This window comes from Boleophthalmus pectinirostris, unplaced genomic scaffold (assembly GCF_026225935.1).
Source record: "Boleophthalmus pectinirostris isolate CB_2022bp ecotype Guang Dong unplaced genomic scaffold, ASM2622593v1 HiC_scaffold_23, whole genome shotgun sequence".
Lineage (NCBI taxonomy): Eukaryota > Metazoa > Chordata > Actinopteri > Gobiiformes > Gobiidae > Boleophthalmus > Boleophthalmus pectinirostris.
The window spans coordinates 31,708,738-31,728,901 of record NW_026571207.1 but is presented as its reverse complement, the minus strand read 5'-3'; the positions used below and the strand labels follow the sequence as shown (position 1 = coordinate 31,728,901).

The 20,164-nt window shown below is 39.4% G+C and overlaps 1 protein-coding gene across 1 annotated transcript in view; it reads left to right on the top strand.

Moving 5' to 3' along the window:
- Positions 1-20,164, top strand: part of fer1l4 (fer-1 like family member 4) — a 38,968-nt gene that overhangs the window by 18,485 nt on the left and 319 nt on the right. The window contains exons 25-47 of the mRNA XM_055159084.1: positions 777-957; positions 1,299-1,423; positions 2,081-2,215; positions 3,082-3,255; positions 3,431-3,538; positions 4,164-4,325; positions 4,487-4,661; positions 5,412-5,506; positions 5,993-6,118; positions 7,345-7,384; positions 7,623-7,723; positions 8,410-8,544; positions 9,164-9,277; positions 10,654-10,781; positions 11,085-11,255; positions 12,043-12,197; positions 12,800-12,981; positions 13,768-13,853; positions 14,316-14,414; positions 14,922-15,039; positions 15,723-15,846; positions 16,601-16,890; positions 19,911-20,011. Coding sequence (XP_055015059.1) covers positions 777-957; positions 1,299-1,423; positions 2,081-2,215; positions 3,082-3,255; positions 3,431-3,538; positions 4,164-4,325; positions 4,487-4,661; positions 5,412-5,506; positions 5,993-6,118; positions 7,345-7,384; positions 7,623-7,723; positions 8,410-8,544; positions 9,164-9,277; positions 10,654-10,781; positions 11,085-11,255; positions 12,043-12,197; positions 12,800-12,981; positions 13,768-13,853; positions 14,316-14,414; positions 14,922-15,039; positions 15,723-15,846; positions 16,601-16,890; positions 19,911-20,011 — 3,125 coding nt within the window. The remainder of the gene's footprint in view (positions 1-776; positions 958-1,298; positions 1,424-2,080; positions 2,216-3,081; positions 3,256-3,430; positions 3,539-4,163; positions 4,326-4,486; positions 4,662-5,411; positions 5,507-5,992; positions 6,119-7,344; positions 7,385-7,622; positions 7,724-8,409; positions 8,545-9,163; positions 9,278-10,653; positions 10,782-11,084; positions 11,256-12,042; positions 12,198-12,799; positions 12,982-13,767; positions 13,854-14,315; positions 14,415-14,921; positions 15,040-15,722; positions 15,847-16,600; positions 16,891-19,910; positions 20,012-20,164) is intronic.

Here is a 20,164-nt window from a genome sequence, read left to right as displayed (position 1 = left end):
CTTTCTCTTGTGAAGGGTCAGTTTATAATTTAGCATCTTATAATCTACATTGGTTTAAAAGTAGGCTAACAAAAAAATTCTATGGTGGCCAGATCGCTATTCATGAGTTACAGAATGCTAAAAAATTAGAACCTTTGCCAAAGTGTTTGAAGGGCCCGTATTACGCTACTTTCTTATCTATGTGCTAATGCTGTTTACTCATCGCAAACATACCTGGAGTTGTGTTTTGTTTCATTCACACATGTAGCACACAAACCCTGCTTATTTAGGCTGAGCTCTCAAATGGAAAACACTCTGTTCCATCTTGTGATGTTATGTGGTAATACAGGAAGTGCTCCACTGTGTTTTTAAACTCCATACACCTTCAGTGGAATCATTTGGATGATTTTAAAAGGCACTTGAAAACTACTGCTACATGACAAGGTGGGCCAGAGCGTTTTGAGCTTTGGAGATGTAGACAGACTAAGAATAAAGGATTACTCAAACATGTTAATGAACTCCAGGTATGTTTTTGAGGTAGCAACATTATAACATGGTTTAGTTCACAAGAGTCAATTTTGTGTAATATAAGAAACATTTTAAAATATACTATATTTTATGAATAGGAAAAATTTCTCAAAATGCTACAGATAACAGGAACCTGAAACTCATGCATAGGCCTCTCCTTAAACTGGACATCAAAAAGTGAAATACCAAATATAGAGCAAAGCATAGCCAGAATGATGCATGCATGTTTATTCTGTTATGATCTTTTGTAACACACTGTTTGACTGCAGTCGCCGGGCTCTGCTCCTGGGGAGGTGTTTGTGAAACTGGAGCTCTACCTGTGGCTGGGACAGAGTAAATACAGTAAAGATGCTGTGGGCTCCTTACCTGAGGACTTCACACCCATGCGTTTACCTGAGGAGGGGGTGGGGCCTCCCACCAAACAACTTCCTCTTAGCCTAGCCTGTCAAGGTGGGTCAATCACAAAAATGTAGAGATTTAATGATTATTTATATATTGTTATATGTAACTTCTGGATTTTAAAGTATTTTTTATGCTAAAGATTAATGTTATTTCATCTATATTACTACTTTTATTAGATTCATCTGAAAACAGTCATTAAGTTAACTTGATCTTTTATACCTACATACTTAAACAATTTTGAAAAACATTTTGTCGTAAAAAACTTAAGATTTCACTTTTAGTACCAATAGTTTCCAATGAAAGACTTTAGTTTCTGTTTTAACTCTGGTTTGGCCTCTCATTTTAAAACATCACATTTATTCTGGAACCTTTGTGTGTTGTGTTCACAGACAGTCGGTATTTCCAGCTCCGGTGTCACCTGTACCAGGGCAGGAGCCTGTTAGCTGCAGATGATAATGGGCTCTCGGATCCATTTGCCAAAGTGCTGTTCTCCACCCAGTGTCAGGTCACCAAGGTAACGGCCAACATTTGGGTCACAGGACTTCTGCTTTTTAACACAAAATGTCTTGTGAATATTGGATGTAACATTAACCCAATTAATCCTACTAAAAAGGAGAATAATTAGACACAATTTAATCATAAACATTTGCAGACAATTTTTTTTTTTTAATCTGAATAACATGAATAAGTTTGGCCCTCAGCACGCTATTTTGGTCCATCGATTAAAAAGTTTGGGCTCCCCTGACACAGACATTATAATGCTCCTTACACTTAAAGGTGCATTGTGTAGCTTTTCTAGTGGACGTCTCAATGGAGATGTTATTGCTTTATTTGGAATGTTTCAAAGTATGGTATTAAACCTTTCTATCTTCACAGAGACCAAACCAGACCAAGTTACAGGTCAGATCTGTAAAGAGGCGACCCCGCTTACAGTCAGAATGCCTGTTTTTCTAGGTATTTTTGAATATAAAACTACCTGTAAATGAATAAATTGACCCCAACCAAAAAGTTACATAGTGCAAAGGACATCATTATTTCTGAGTTTTACCGAAGTATTTTAATGTGATGTTTGGACAGTGAGCTTATATCACTTAGATTTAATTTCAAGTGTTTGCATTTAAATGCTGTGACATGTTCAGAGGGTTTTAGTTTAATATTGTGGTGCGTTTAGGTGCTGCAGGACACGTTGTCTCCGGCCTGGACCCAGTGTTTACTCTTTGACAGAGTTTTATTGGAGGGATCCAGAGAAGAACTGGAGCTAGACCCACCCCTTGTCATCATCAACATTTACGACCAGGACGCCATGGTAAAGCTTCCTGTTTACACAATCATGAACAATTATAGTTAACCTAAACTGTAATTCTCATTGTATTTATGTCTATGTACACTGCCACTGGTTTTGCAGAGTGAATTGGTAACCCTGTTACGCTGCCTGTTCTATTGACTCTTTGCAGTAACATCACGCCTGGGAAGAAGGGGTTTCTACATGTATCTATGTCGGTGGAATCAAATCAAATCAAATCAAACTTTATTTATAAAGCACTTTTCATACAAAATGCAACACAAAGTGCTTTACAGTGATTAAAAACAGTCCCGCATTTCCAACCACCCACCCACCAACCCACCAACCCAACCCCCGCACCCCCAACCCCACATAGTCAAACAACCCAAACACACACACTCACATACACACAAACATGCACACACACACACACACTCACACTCACACGCTAAAATACATAACCGGACACAATAAAATGTGAGGCTGAATATAGGCGAACCAGTTGAATGTTTAGCAGTTACTATGGTGACACAATGCGCACATTTGCAAACACAGACAAAAAAGCCTTTAGTCTAATTTGAGTAAAAGAGCTTCAGGCAAAGTAGTGCTTTCAGTTAGCTTCACACCCCCAGGCTGATGACATCAGCTGCAAAGTATCAATATCCCTGTTAACAAAACACTATAATGTTCCAGTTCTCAACAAACCATGCTCCAAAAATGTGTCCTTGGAGAAACTAAATAATTTTTAGTAGAAAATAGTAAAAATCTCGCCAGAAGAATCCATATTAACTCATGTGCTGCATTCAAGGAGCTTACTAACCCTCTGATCTGTTTTGTGATGCATTCAAAGGCCTTACTAACCCTCTGATCTGTTCTGTGTTGTGTTCAAGGGCACTCCGCGGTCTCTGGGTCGGGCCTATGCAGAGCCGCAGATCAAACGTGTGGAGGAGCTGTACTCTAAACCTCAGCTGAAGTTTTACGACATTTCTCTGGGAAAAGTTTCGGCCGGAGAACTGCTTGCTGCGTTTGAACTCATCGAGTTTGATTACTCTGCACCGGGGGAGGTACAGAGCTGCAGCAGCCGTCACACATTTATTCTATTACTGTATGTTTTTATTGCAAAAAATGTAACTAAAAATATCGTGAAAAAATATGCTTTGTGTTTGTGAGTGGGCTTGCTTCACCCTCATAGACTGTAAAATTGTTGCCCCTCTGTACTGATCACATGACTCTCTCTAGCCCCGTCTCCCTCGAAGTCTGGACCCTCAGGAGTTGGAGGAGGCCGAGGACCGCACCTTCCTGATCCCAGAAGGAGTGAGACCTGTGCTCAAAACGTTTAGGATTGAGGTAAAGATCAGGAGGAATCAATATAAGATGTTCTTATAAATCTGATTGTTAATAATAGAACAATTTGACAGTATTAAATTATAACTATTTTCTAATCTTTGCTATAATGCTTTATCAAAACATATTTGGAGTTGTGTTTTGTTCCATTCACATGGGTTTAACACACAAACCTTGCATATTTAGGCTGAGTTCTTCTCTCAAACTGAAAACGCTCTGTTCCACCTTGTGATTCCATGTGTGGTTCCACTGTGTTTTTAAATGCCATACACCTTCACTAGAAACATCTGGATAATTTTCAGCCCAGGAATTTACAATCTCTACTGATCTAAAGATAAAATTAGCTGTTAATTAGAAACTACTGCTTCATGACATCACAAGGTGGAACAGAGCATTTTAAGCTTTGGAGATGTAGACAGTAGTGATGCAGGGTTACTCAAAGATATGTGTATGAAACAAAACACAACTCCAGATATGTTTTTGATGAGAACATTCTAACATGCCGTAAAGCTCATAAGAGTTAATTTTGTGTAATATAGGACCTTTAAACATAGGCTTGAAACATCAACTATATTATGTAACATTAAAATCATTACTGAAGCCTTCTTCTTTTCTCTTCTACATTCAGGTCTTGTTCTGGGGCCTTCGGGACCTGAAGAGGGTGCAGCTTTTTGAAATAGAGCGCCCCCTGGTGAGAGTGGAGTGTTCAGGAAAAACGCTTGAGTCAGAGGAGATCGAAGATTACAAGAGCCAGTCAAACTTCAAGGATGTGGTGCGATACCTGGATGTGGTAAGGCCCAAACCGGGACTGAACTGGACCTAATCTAATGTAGATCTAAACCAGGACTGAACAGGGCTTAAAATGGGGCCTAAATCAGGTCTAAACCAGGTCTAAGTCAGGTCTAACCTGGACTTAACCAGGTCTGATCCCGGTCTCTCCCTGTGTGATAGGAGCTTCCAGAGCAGGTCTACCTGCACCCGCCCCTGACCCTGTTCGTGGTGGAGCGGAGGGCGTTTGGGAGGTTGGTCTTGGTGGGGTCCCATGTGGTCCACAGCCTGATGTCCTATGGCCCAAAGGAGCTGGGGGCGGAGTCAGACCAAGAGGAGGAGGGGCCTATACAAAAAGGTAACGTCCACTAAAAATCAATATATTTTAGGAGTAGTGTGAACATTATACTTAATAATAAATTTTGCATGCTACACAATTTGTCACATTTTTATTTAGAAGGTAAAAATAGCATTATGTAACTTTTCTGGTGGAGGGTCTGGCCCCTTCTTGTCTCCATGGAGATTTTATTGCTTTGCCTGGAATATTCCATAGCTTGACATAGAGTGACATGGAATTTAGAGTACACTTCTCTAGCTTGCATTTTTTACACATGTTCATTCTCACAAAAACATGTATTCTTACTGGTAACCTCTCCACAGACTTCTAACTTGTCTTGGTGGAGATACATCAGCTTAATGCCACACTGTGGAACATTACATGCAAAGCACTAATATCAAAGTTGACTCTTGTGAGCGTTAAGACATGTTAGAATGTTGTTCATCAAAAATTAAAAATCACACATGTTTGAGTAATGCTTTATTATCAGCCCCTAAAGCTGAAAATGCAGTAATCCACCTTGTGATGTCATGTAGGTAGTTTTCAAGTTAGCAGCTACCTTTTACCTTTTACACAACTGTATGTATGTTTGTGATGGGGAAACAACATTATAACATAGACCAGAAAATAGTGTAATACAGGCCCTTTAAATATAATGATCAAAGTTAGTCATTTTGTATCTGAAGTCAATCTGGATTCTAATCATATCATAAAATCCAAGAGAGTACAAAAACTTATTCCTTCTGTGTGATGTCTGGTTCTTTTGTTCAGTTGTGCAGAAGGAGGTGAAGGTGGCTCCTGTGGACACTGTGGGAAACTTGGGACTGAGCTCTCTCAACCTCAAACAGAGCAAGATCCCAATCAAGGTACTACCCAGACTAAAGCAGGACCAAAGTGGGACTAAATCAGGATTAAACCAGAAATAAACTAGGACTAAACCAGGATTTAACTAGGGCTAGATTAAGGCTAAATCAGAACTAAACTAAGGCCAAATCAGGACTAAAGGAGGACTAAACCAAGTCTAAACCAGGAATACACCAGGATTAAACCAGAACTAAACTAGAATTTAACTTGGACTAAAACGGGGCTAAACTAGGATTGAACTGGGGCTAAACCAGGACTAAACCAAGACCAAATCATGACTAAAGGAGGACTAAAGGTAGATTAAATGAGGACTAAATCTGGACTAAATCAGAACTAAACCAGGACTAAACCAGGACTAAACCAGGACTAAACAAGGACTAAACCAGGACTAAACCAAGACTAAACCAAGACTAAACATAATAAAATCTGAATTAAAACCAAGACTGAACCAGGACCACACTCTCCCCATAACATTTCTTGCCCCTCAGAACCCTCTGAAGGTGGTGTCCAGCAGACTTCTAAAGGAGGAAGAGTTGGAAGAGGAGCCAGTGGAGCCAGAGGAGCTCGACTGGTGGTCCAAATACTACACCTCATTACAAGAAAGGGACAGAGAGGTAATCGATACAACCACATCTATACAGTTCCTATATGGGAAAGGCACATTTGACGTCCGAAAAACAAGTAATATCAGGACAAAACCACAATTTAAAGGGTCCATATTATGTTGTTTTCCTGGAGTTGTGTTTTGTTTCATTCACACGTTTAACACACAAACCCTGCATATTTAGGCTGAGTTCTCTTCTCAAACTGAAAACATTCTGCTCCACCTTCTGATGTCATGGAGTAAAGGAGTTCTCCACTGTGTTTTTTACTCCATACAATTTCACTAGATCCATTTAATTTCAATCTCTACTGAACAAATGGCAAATGTGTTAGGAGCCAAGAGTAAATAGCAGGGCATATTGTGTAGAATTGGCTTTTTTGGCTAACCTTCATCATTAGCTTAGCCATGATGCATCTTGATTGATTCATACATTTTTATTTTCCTATTATTGAGGCTGAAGATCTCAGAAATGCCCAGTTTTCATCTACCCCCTTTCTCCACCCACTGCTCTGGACTTAGTTGTGATTATTCAAAATAGTCATACTCTGGGTCATACATAGGGTTCAGACACATCACAAAGCCATGCTTCAACCATAAAATGGATGATTGAAAATCTGCTGTTTGCTACGGTGAAATGCCTCCATGAAGGACTTCAATGGAACCAAGCATGACATGTTTTATTTAATACTGCAATTGACAATGAACAAAATGTACATTTATGATATGTTTAAATTTAGAAGCAAAAGAAAGATTTCAGCTCTGTCAGCTGAACAAAAGTTTCAGTGAAAACATTTCTCAGCTCATCCAAACCTTTGTCCAGTTGACAGAATCTTCTGCTATGGATCCTACCTGGTGTCTACCACAGACTGTATCTACACAGATATTTTAATTTAGTAGTAAACTCCCCAAAAATCATATGGCATCATAACCAAGACAAGACAAAGAAGCAAAATTGGCCTGACATCTTGAATGAATGTTTTCTAAAACAGTACTTTATCCTTTATTTTGAAGGGCTTGCCTGTAAAGAGTGACTTAAAGGTCCTGTTGGTGTATCACTCATAGTCATACATGGTCTTTTATTTATTTATGTTCTATGGTGGATGTTTGTATTTTGCTTTCTTGTCCTGTCTTTGTGATAAGGCATGTGATCCCCTGTCCCAAGACAAATTTCTCTCATTGGAGACAATAAAGGTTTATCTTATCATATCTTGAAAGCAATGCATTTTATTTTTGTAGGCTGAATCTCAGAGAGAACTGGAGGAACAAGCAGAGACAGGTGAGCAAGCTGCAGTGGCCTCTAGTGGACACAGATGAAACTGTATTGTTTATCTGTAGTCTCTTATGTTCTGATACAGCTCAAGATCATTATAACGCTATTCAGGAAAAGGTTAATGTCCTGTGAATGTGACTTTTTACTATTGATACCTGCTCAAATGAGTATCTACTGTCAATACTATTTTTAGTATCGACTAGTATTTGATCTGATTCTTGATTTTCAACCCCTACTTTTTCAGATGGGGTCAATTTGACCATGGCTAACATTGAAGACGAGGAGGAGGAGATGGTGGTGGTAGAAACAGAACCTCCAAAGAGAAAGAACATTGCCACTCTCACGGTCAGAATTATTTTTCTAAATCATTTTTTATTTTTCTAAATAATGGTTAAAAGTAGTAGTAGTATTAGTATTAGTATTAGTAGTAGTAGTAGTAGTAGTAGTAGTAGGCCTGCATTGATCCATCGTTTTCAGTTCCATCTTTGATACTATAGTTTAAAGCCTATACCAACAAAAATAAAACAGATCCATATGTGCTATGGAGCTGTTATTTTATTGTTATTATTTAATCAAGTCACTGCAACTTTGCATTAATAGAAGTTCAAACATTATGAGACTTTCTCTGCTAACTATGACCAGAAAATAGTCTTATTATATTTATATTTATAAATATAGATTTATATGTCCAACCAATATCTGATCCAGCAAATTTTTCTGGATCGGCGCCAATATCTGATACCAGTATCGGATCGGTGCATCCCTAAGTAACAGTGTGTCTCTTCTTTTTATGTCTACAGTTGTACATTGGTAAGTTGTGGTAGTAGTATCAGTAGCAGTAATAGTGTTTGTACTAGTAGGCATATCAGTAGTAATACTGAATGAGTACTCAGTCGTAGTATGCTGAGTGTTCTGTTTGTGTCTCTGTATGGCAGTTGTACAGTGCTGAGTTGTAGTAACAGCAGTAGTAATGATTATAGTAGTATTTGTAGTAGTATGCTGACTGCTCTGTTTATGTTTCTGTATGGCAGTTGTACAGTGGTGAGTTAGAGGCTCAGTTCCATCAGTTCCAGGACTGGCTGCAGATTCTGCCCCTGCTTAAAGGCCGAGCTCTCGGGGACTCTCTGGAGGAGGAGCCAGTGGAACGCATCATGGGGAAGTTCAAGGTGGGTCCTGGTTTATGTGGATATGCTTGTCTTATTTTTATTTTATTTGGTTCCAATCTAAAATCACTGGTACTTGATGTTGGCTTCAGATGTTTTCACGGTGTATCGAAATAAGACTTTTTTATTGTTTTTATTTTTCAAAATATTATATATGCCATGTATTCTTGATGATGATGTTTTATTTTACACACACAGGAGTGATTTGTTTTAAATGTTAACTTTTCTATTGCTTCACATTATTTCATTTCATGCTGTTCTACAATTATTTGACCAATTATGGTATTGCTTGGGTAAATCGGATACTTTTGGTTTTAATTCCTTCCTAAAATCAAAACATATGAAACCTGAGCATTTTGTAAGTATCAGACGTTTATTTTAGTGGGATGGCATGAAAATCAAAATCCAAAAATGCAAAAATACCTTATTTTATTCCTGGCTGTTAAGTGATGATTTATTGCTATTGTCACATACATACTGGTCAAAAACTGGTTCACTAGCAAGGACCATATTACAACAATGGAATATGATAAAGATATTTGATGATGTGATTTTTTTTATTTATTTTTTTTTTTTTTATTTTTTTGTGATATCTGTGTGATTTTCGTGTGATTTTGTTCAGGGCTCGTTCCTGGTGTACCCGATCGACCCGGAGGCAGACAGCCCAGTGCAGATTACAGAAGGCATCCCCAAAAACTCCCCCATCAAAGTCCTGGTCCGAGTTTACATCATTAAGGTACTCACACTCTAACATAATGCAATCTAGTCATTTATACAAAATATTTCTGTAGGAGCTATTTCTATACATTTATGATTAACTAGTAGATTTAAGTTCATCATCTTAAAGGTTGTATAGAGGATTTTCCAAGGAACGAGAAATCCAGCGACTGTTTGTCCTTTTTCAAATGTTGCGCATGCGTGAAACCACCCCCCCCCCCTACAGCTCCCTACGTAGAAACACCTCCTCCCGCCTCCTCCTTACGCCAGAAACAGGTTTGTTTACAGCCGGTGCTGCACATGACTTGTAAACAACTAACTACAGTGTTGGTTAGGCAAGACGGAGAAGTGAGGAGCGGGGGGAGCGGGTGTGCGGACATTTCGTGCGCGGACGAGAAGTGAGGAGCAGGGAGAAGAGCGGAGCAGGGAGCAGGGGAGAGGAGAGGGGAGAGGGGAGCGGTGCGCGGAGATTCCGTGCCCGGAGAAGTGAGGAGCAGGGGAAAGAGCGGAACGAGCAGCGGGGAGAGGAGCAGGAAAGGGGAGCAGAGAAGGTTGCACGGAGATTCAGTGCGAATGAACTAGCTACAACACGCAGCAGCAAGCGGACTCTTTCTTTGCCTTGAAAATTACATTTTCAGACATAGGATATCGCTTTCGTGTCCTGAAAGATGTTTGTCGAGCTCTTGGAAATAAAGTACGTTTTCATAATAAGCAGAAGTGACCTGTCCAGGAGTAATTTGGCGACCAATGCGTCAGTCTTTAGACCCTGCGTCTGCTTCAGTCGCGCCATCGCTGGAATGAATCTTCAAGAATCACCTTAGTTTGGCTTCGCTGCTTTTCCCCTTGTCTTCTTCTTTCAGCAATCTCAAAAACGGACTTTCTTTTGCGGCTAACTGCTCCTGGATTCTTGTCTGCCATTGCAACAAACTTTGTGCTAACTGCGAGGAAGATATAGGTAAAAAAAAGCCGCTAAGAACTGTTGCGTTGGTGGAGTAAACAGCGTCTGTGCGGCTTGCGTCTGTGGACTGCGTGACAGGCGTACCTAAACCGTGTAATGGCAGCGCGCAGGCAAGTCAGTTACGCTAGAAACGTAGGGAGTTTGATTGACAGCCTGTCAGCTAACAGATAACGAGGCAGTGTCGTTATCTATTGGCAAATGTTTAGCCCCACCACGTCCAGAGTTGATGAATTTTGATTCTCTTTTTTTTGGTCATCATAATTACAAGGCTACTGCATCTCTATAATGCTATCATTGACAATTTGAAACAAAAAAAATCCTCCATACAACCTTTAATACAGGTTTTAAATGGAAGGTTCTCAGATTAACCCCCCCCCGTCCCGTCATTGCTCTTTCAAAATAAAAGCTCCCTCTCTCACTGCTCTTTCTGTGCTCAGGCCTCCAGTCTCTCACCCACTGACCCGAATGGAAAAGCAGACCCCTACCTCCTGCTCCAGGTTGGGACCCAGAGTCAGGACACAAAGGACCGTTACATCCCCAAACAACTCAACCCCGTCTTTGGAGAGTCAGTACCATCACTATTATTTCTGGTTTAGTCCTGTTTCAGTTAATGTTTAATCTTGGTTTAGTCCACGTTGTGTCCTCGTTTACTCCTTGGTTGTGTCCTGATTTAGCTCTGGTTTAGACCTTGTTTAGACCTTGTTTAGTCCTGGCTTAGTTCCTACTTTAACCATGGTTTTGTCCTGGTTTTGCCCTGGTTTTATCCCTGGTTTAGTCCATATTTATTTAGTTTGGTTTAGTCCTCTTTCAGTTCATTTTTAATCCTGGTTTAGTCCTGGTTTGGCTGAGTAGATCTTGTCCATTCCAGGGTTTTTGAGTTTACGGCCTCATTTCCATTGGAGACTGAGCTCCTGGTGAAAATTCTGGACCATGATATGGTTGGCGCGGATGATGTCATCGGTGAAACTCACGTGGATCTGGAAAACCGCTTTTACAGCCGTCACCGGGCAAGCTGTGGACTGCCCCTGTACTATGACACGTAAGAAGCAGGAGAAGTTTTTATTTTTAATAACTTGAGGTAGCATGTAAGCATGGGACAATAAACAATAAGATCGTTTAAGAAATCTCCATTGTATCAACAGAATGTGCAGAAATTACTTATACTACTACTACTACTATAATACTTATCCATAATGATCTCTACTACGTCATTGTTGTTTTCATCTTTAACAAAGTATAATACTACAGCAGTTTAATATGGAACCTATTCATTACATTCAAATTATAATTATTCATATCCATAACATTTTAAAACTGTCAGCAAATTTAATATTTATCGTGATGTAATCGTTAATCGCAGTTATTTTGGCCATGGTTATGGTTAACCCAATATATATCTGTAATAAAAGATAAGAGCTTTAGTAGATCTGTTGTTGAGAGATTTTTGTCTATTGTGTTTAATCTGTGTACTGTGTGTGCTTTTATTGTGTTCTAATTTTACTAATATGACACATTTTGCATTTCACTGATCTTTAATGTCTTGTCATGTGTAAGGACTGAATGTTTTGTGCCTGTCTTGTATACAACCTGCCAATGGGACAATAGAGGTAAAATGAGCCTGCGTGGCACATTTACATGCTATACTATCACGTCTTAATTAATGTGCACTGTCCCATACTTAAAAAAATAAACATAAATATGAAAAAACACTCTTCATGACATTAACTGAACTGTACAATAAGGCCTACAAGCCAAATAAATAATGTAATTAACGCATGGCTGAATAAATAAATAAAGTTTAAAAAAAAATCACGTTTGTTTTTCAGAGAAGGGTACAACATGTGGCGGGATGCAAAGAAACCCACCACCATTTTAACTGAGCTCTGTCAGAAATACAACATACCAGACCCAGAGTTCAGGGCCAACGAAGTCAAAGTCCTCAACAAGATCTTCAAAATACCCCCAGACGCCATCCCCGAGGGTAAGACCTGGTTTAGACCCGGTTTAGGCTTGGTTTAGACCCACTTTAGACCTTGGTTTGAACAACAATTTATTCTAAAATTTTATCTCCATATGCTTTATTCCTAAATTATTCTTTAGACATAGACATCAGACATGGTTATAGTTTAGGTGTACATTCGTCATAGTTTCAGCCCCTTTGGTCTTGTCCTGGTCTAATCCTGGTTTAGTCCTGATTTAGCTCTGCTTTAGATCAGTTACTTGGTCTAGCCCTCGGTCTAGTCTTGGTTTGGTTCATGGTCCCGTCTGTGGTTTTCTCTCTTGGTTCAGTCCTGGTTCAGTCCTAGTTCTGCCTTGATTTAGTTCTGGTTTAATCTTGTCTCAGTCTTGGTTTAGACCTGGTTTAGCCCTAGATCAGTGCTGGTTTAGTCCTGGTTTAGTTCTGGTTTAGTCCTGGTTCAGTCCTGGTTCTGTCTTGATTCTATCTTTATTCAGTTCTGGTTTAATTCTGGCTCAGTTCTGTCTTGGTTTAATTCCAGTTCAATCCTGGCTCAGTCTTGATTTAGTCCTGGTTTAATCCTGCTTTCCGGTCTTTAATCTAATACTCTCTGTCTTTGTGTGCAGCCCTCGTGAAGCAGAACCAGCTTTCGGAGGTCCAGAGGGCAGAGCTGGAGGAGCACATGGCCCTGGACGTGCTCCATCACTGGGCCCAGATGAGCGAGTTCATCCCTGGAGCGGTCCCCCTGGTCCCGGAGCACGTCGAAATAAGACCTCTAGTGAACTCCGATAAACCAGGATTACCCCAGGTCTAAATCTGTCTTTTATTATCCTGGTTACATTTAGTCACATTTATATTTCACGTTATTGATACTTTGCAGCTGATGTTGCTCTGTCTAAGGTTCTGCTACTCAAGTTAGACTTCTTAAATCTTATCTTAATCTTGTTTGTTTGCGAATGACCCTAAAGCAAAAAATCTTTCAGCAACAGAAGTCCCTCAGATTATGAATTACACGAGAATGCACAATGTTACACAATCTTTTCACAATATTATTTATACCAACCATCCCAACCCGGGTGTGGCCTAGTTTAGAAATTTTGAAAATCTGGTCACCCCTATACAAGTAGAGCACCCCCAATAGGATGTCACTGCAAAGTATCAATAGTTTCTCATCTTACCCAGTTTAATCTATTTAGTTAAAATATTTTAATCAAATTTATGTAAATAATGCATTTTTTTTTCATCAAACTTATTCTTTTAAAAGTTTAAATAAATTTTTTAAAGATAATGTACAGTCATGGGGATGCTATTGCTTTGCCTGGAATGTGCCACAGTATGACATTATATTTGTATATCTTGAAATCCAACAGGTGTTTTATTGGTCAAAAATATCTTAGAAAAACATGTGTTCTTATCTGACCTGTAACTTGGCCCAGTGGCTTATCGCCTGCTTATCATCATGGAAAGCTAAGTTAATGCTGAACTGTGGAATACTCCAGACAAATCTTTCACATCTCCATGGAGACAAGTAGTTGATGAATCCTTTTCCAGTTACATAGTGCGCCTGATTTAGTTTTTTTGTTTTTGTCTGCAGGGGTTCCTTCACATGTGGGTCGACATGTTTCCCACAGACGTCCCAGCTCCGCCCCCAGTCAACATCAAGCCCCGCCTCCCAGTGCAGTACGTGACATTACATACGCTTATATTCACTTATTGATACTTTGCAGCTGATGTCGTCAACATTCCCTGGGTTCCCTTGTTTTGTTTTTTTTCTTGAGTTTACAAACTATTTTCAAACTTTTCTGGCCATATTTGCTAATGTGTGCATTGTGTCTCCATGGTAACTTCTGAACATGCAGCATACATAACATACATGTAGAAGCACCCCCTCTTCTCCAGTGTGTGGTCACCGCAAAGTGTCAGTCCAGGATTAGTACTTTAGAACCGGTTTGGAACTGGATTAAGACTTAAGTTTATGTTGGTTTAGTTTTAATTTTGACTAGAGTTCAGCCTATATAAAAAAGATGATTTCACAATTGTTATTTTGGGCTCTGACAAAGTTAGAATAATAAAAATAAAAACTATTTATAAAGATGTATTTCTAGTTTATTCCAAACATTAAACCCTGTATTTTTTTGGAAGATACGAGCTGCGTGTGATCATCTGGAATACAGACGATGTGTTTTTGGACGATGTAAACCCTTTCACCGGAGAACCCTCATCTGACATTTACGTCAAAGGGTAGGTCCCTGAATGCACCACAAAGACTAGAACTGTTAGGCCCTGAACGTGCCACACTCCAATGTAGATGATTTTGAGACGTCTCCAGTTAACTTCTTTGTCTGATTCCTTTATATATGTTTTGTCAGTAAGAGCTGAGCATACAAACCTACAGTGACTGGTAATGTATCTTGTGATGTCATGTGGTACAGGAAGAGCTCCACTGTATTTTTAAACTTCACATACCTTCACTAGATTCATGTGGATGATTTCAGACCTGGAATTGCCGATATCTCCTGAACAAAAGATAAACATTAGCTGTTAAGTTGAAAATAACATGATTTCGGAGCATTTTGAGCTTTGGAGATGTAGACAGACTAATAATAAAGTGTTACTCAAATATCTGTGAATGAAATAAAAGGTCTGTTTTTGAGGAGGTAATAGTATAATATGGCTTAAAGCTCGCAAGAGTCAGCTTTGTGTAATATTGGACCTTCAATAATAAATTTCCATTGAATCTTGTTGCAGGTGGATTAAAGGTCTGGAGGGAGAGAAGCAGGAGACAGACGTCCATTTTAACTCTTTGACCGGAGAGGGCAACTTCAACTGGAGATTTGTGTTTCGCTTCGACTACCTGCCCACCGAGGTACATTCAACATTAGTTAGTTGAGGGGAAAAAACTATTAAGTACATATAAATAGTAAATGTCTATCTACTGTTTGTTTAATGTAAAAAATAAATCAATATGGTACAAGAGTGATATTTTATTTGAAGAAACAATCTAAAAATATTGATACTTTGCAGCTGATGTCATCAACAATCCCTGTGGGTGTGATGCTAACTGAAAGCACTACTCTGTCTGAAGCTCTGTTACTCAAGTTAGACTTTAATCTTAGTTTTGTTTCTGTATTGATTAGATTTTTCTATGTTATGAAATATCCAACATTCAAATGCACAAATGTGGAACCTGATAATTTCTATTATTGACTAGACCTAAGAACTCACTGTGTCACAACAAAATCTGCATTTTAACAGCATTCATTTTAGTTAGTGGCCTATAGAACGCTGCAATGTCCTTCCTGAATGTCTCTTGAGATCCTTGAGTCAACACAGGCTGTCAGGCTACTGCTGCAAAACAAAATTATTCTGTTACTGAACAAAAGATTTTAAGAGAAAACTTTTGTCCAGTAACAGATTTCTTTTTCCTGGATGACTGATAACACAGACAAATAGGCTACTTGTTACCTCAAAGAGGTGATTAATTGTGGATTTGATTTAAAACAATGCAATTGGTAATATATACAATGAACTATATTGAATGTATTACAGAAAGAAGTGGTGTATAAGAAAAAGGAGTCCATTTTCTCTTTGGAGGCGTCGGAGTTTCGTCAGCCGGCTGTGCTCACGCTGCAGGTCTGGGACTATGACCGCATCCTCCCCAATGATTTCCTCGGTAAATAATCAGAATATGTCAGAATAAAGGTTTGATTTATTTATTCCAACAGCATGCAATCCGAGTAAATGGTAAATGGTCACTTTTTATGTTGTTTTTTTCCACCTTCAACACATTCAATGTGCTTTTTACATCAAGGACCCACTCACCTATTCACACACACTCATACACCAGTGTACGCAGACACTGGGGGCAAGGTGGGTTAAGTGTCTTGCCCAAGGACACAATGACAGCATTCATTTGTGGGAGCTGGAATCACACCACCAACCTTTGGGTCAGTGGATCTGTCCACTCAACCAATGATGGTTATTACATCGAGATCAGGATTCAAACCACCACCCTTCAGATCAGTGGACAAAACTCTACACACATGCTCCTAGTTTAGTTTATTCCTAGTTTAGTGTAGTCCTGGTTTAATCCTAGTTTAGTCCTGGTTTATGGCTGTTTTAATCCTGGTTTAGCCCTGGTTTAGTCTTGGTTTAGACCTAGTTTAGCCCTGGTTTATTCCTGGTTTATTCCTGGTTTCATCCTGATTTAAACCTTGTTTCGTCCTGGTTTAGTCCTGGTTTAGTTCCTGGTTTAGCCCTGGTTTAGTCCTGGTTTCATCCTGGTTTAGTTCCTGGTTTAGTCCTGGTTTAGCCCTGGTTTAGCCCTGGTTTAGTCCTGGTTTAATTCTGGTTTAGCCCTGGTTTAGTCCTGGTTTAGCCCTTACACATACTATATTCTTTAATCTTGAGCCATTCATTTTTCACAGGTTCCATTGAGTTGCCTCTCTACGACATGGTGCGTCCGGCCCGATCCACATCCAATTGTTCTGTGAAAATGACGAAGGACCGAGCGTCGCCGCGGGTTTCCATCTTCAGGAGCAGAAAGCTGAAGGGCTGGTGGCCTCTGACGCGACTCAAAACTGCAGAGGACTTTGAGAGAGAAGAGAAAGAGCGAGCGTCCAAGAAGAAAAAGGAGAACAAGAAAGACAGACGCAGCAAAATCAAAGCTGAGGACCTCCAGTTTATCGACGCCAATGGAGCCACACATATACTGATGGTAGGGAGTAGGTGTAGTGACTATACATCCTGAATTTCAGACTTCCGGTCATCGCTCAGTGCATACTGGGAAGGGCCCTCCGAAAAAGTGAGTGTGAAACACCATGTTTGATCTCCCAGTGGAATTGTCTATTGTCAAAGCCAATCTTTTTAAGTCTTTCAAACCATATCGCTTTTGTTTCTGGTTCTGATATTGTCATATTTTAGTTGTGGGATTCGGACATCGTAATTGTGTGATTGTTAGCTGTCCTAACAGTGGAAAACGGCTTGAGAAATGGGCTTCAGAAGTTTGCTAACTCAATAAATGCAAAAGGGAATCAGATGTGTGTGACTGCAAACCTCTGTGAAAACTGTTTCCTTTCCCAACGGAATAGAAAAATAGTGAAAGGTGAAGGCGATGGGCAGGATTGATACACAGGAAGAAAGGCGCCAGCAAAGCAAAATCTCGATCCCTCGCTCAACCTGGGTTACGAATTTAAAAAGTCAACACCAAAGTGAAAGGCACCAGCTGTTCACCAAGAAACACCTTTCACTGCAAAATGACCAAGACGTCATGTTGCTGTAAAACCACAAGAACAAGAAAGTGCAGCTCAGTCTGTTTGTCTTCTGTATCTCTCGCTTAACAAACTGGATTTTGCTTTGTTGTCGCTCCACATACAAAATGTTGGCTGCAAACACGGGATGATTTCTTAGGCACCCAAAGGTTTCCTTTTTCATCCTTCCTGTGTATCAATCCTGCCCATCGCCTTCACCTTTCACTATTTTTTTCAATTCCACTGGGAAGGGAAACAATTTGGACAGACGTTTGCAGTCACACACATCTGATTCCCTTTTGCATTTATGGAGTTAGTAAACTTCTGAAGCCCATTTCTCAAACCGCTTTCCGCAATTAGGACATTCAACAACCACAGAAGTACGATGTCCAAATCCCAAAACTAAAATATGACAATGTCAGAAGATATGGTTCAAAAGACTTGAAAAGATCAACTTTGACATTAGACGCATCCCACTGCGAAAACAAACATGGCGGTTTGATGCTCACTTTTTCGGAGGACCCTTCCCAGTATGCATTGTGCGATGACCGGAAGTCCGAAATTTGGGATGCATGTATTGAAAACGAAAGCTAACAAACAAAAGTGGTGAGCAAACTTAAGACTAGACATAATTTATATAATCACCTTTGGGCACCATTGGTCTGTGGTCTACACAGTATAATACAACAAACTCAGTGTCCAGGTCCAGAGATGCATTTTCCAAGATTTACTCTAAGTTTTGCAGGCAAACAACAATATTACATGATCAAGGTCTACACTTGTTGTCTCTCCTGCCGACTGGAACCCCCCCCCCCCCCAGGTGCACTCTGGTCTTGCTGAACCACCCACCTTTATCCCTTAAGTGCCCCACAGACTAAACCAAAAATAGAAATGGTGCTAAGATAAATAATAGCAAATTAGATTAAACAAAGGAATAAGCAAATATAAGAAGAAATATTACCATAGCAAAAATATATTAAGATATGCACATTAACCCAAACAAAAATATAAAAAACTAATTTTAGAATAAACAAAATAAGCAAATAGTATGGAGTAAGAAAGCTGTCAAAAATATTTGTGCGCATAAAAATCCGTGCGTATTTGGCAAGGCAAGTTTATTTGTACAGCACAATTCGTACACAAAGTAATTCAAAGTGCTTTACAGAATAAGAAATACATTAAAATCATAATAAAAACAAATCAAAACATAAATAATCATGAAGATTAAAATTAAAAAAGAGAGACATAAATTGGAGAGAAGAGTGCGGAATGAAAAACCTTTCAGTTATATGCACAGTTAAACAGAAATGTTTTGAGTCTGGATTTAAACAGCGTCACAGAAGAGTCTGTCTCACATGTTCAGACTGTTCCAGGTTTTAGCTGCATGAACCTGAAACGCTGACTCCCCTTGTTTAGTCGTGACTCTGGGCACCAGCAGGAGGCCGGGCCCTGACTCCTCAGAGTGCGAGATGGTTCGTATGACACTAACATGTCACAGATGGACTTTGGTGCTCGGCCATGGAGAGACTTGTACACAAGCAGAGCTGCTTTAAAGTCTATTCTCTGAGGCACAGGAGCCAGTGCAGAGACCTGAGCACAGGACTTATGTGCTCGTACTTCCTAGTTCGAGTAAGGACCCGAGCTGCAGCGTTCTGGATGTTCTGCAGCGTCTCACAGCTCGTTTGGAGAGACCAGTGAGCAGAACATTACAGTATCTAACCTACTGGAGACAAACGCATGGATAAGTTTCTCCAAGTCTGCTTTAGACAGTAAACCTTTGATTTTTGCTATGTTTTTTAGATGGTAAAAGGCTGCAGATGTTTTGGCTGTAGTTGCGCATAAAATAAATATTTGTAAACTCTCAAATGAGTCCAGTCGTACATAAAATATATTGTGTGTATTTTATCCATTAGAATATGAATTGAAAAATTACGACGTCATGAATTACAATCACCAAATGAAAATTTACGATTACGCTTTCATCAGTACGAATACGAATTCACAGACGGAACTTTACTGTCAAAAATACGTCATCACTTCACAGACATTATCCATCGAGCAGAAGAAACATCAATATATTTCGTCATTTCATATCATTTGAGAGTTTACAAATATTTATTTTATGCGCAATTACAGCCAAATATGCTCGGATTTCCCAAATACGCACAGATTTCTATTTTATGCGCTCGAATATTTTTGACAGCTTTCTTACTCCATAAAATAGCTTCTACACAAAGGACGAGTCAAACTTATTGATCCACAAGGGAAATTAATTGGACACAGTAGCTCACACATCACAATATATTAAAATAACAAAGATATAAATGGTAATAATACATTCTAAATTAGCAGCAAAAGAGACTGGTGTCAAATAAGGCATAATTATATAAATGTATATGTACAGATAAATAATACAAATAAAAAATAACAATATATAATAACAAATATACCTCTCAGCTAAATATTATGAGTGTTTATGTGAATCCAGGGCAAAGTGGAGGCAGAGCTGCAGCTGGTGACCCTGGAAGCAGCTGAAGCCAATCCGGTCGGAAAAGCCCGGAAAGAACCAGAACCTCTGGACAAACCAAAGTATGTGAGAATTCTTTGCAATTTTAATCCATGTTTAGTCCTGGTTTAGTTCTCGTTTAGTCCTGGTTTAGTCCTGGTTTATTGCTGGTTCATCCCAGATTTTATCCTGGTTCAATTCCAGTTAGTCCTGTTTTAGTCCTGGTTTAGTCCAGG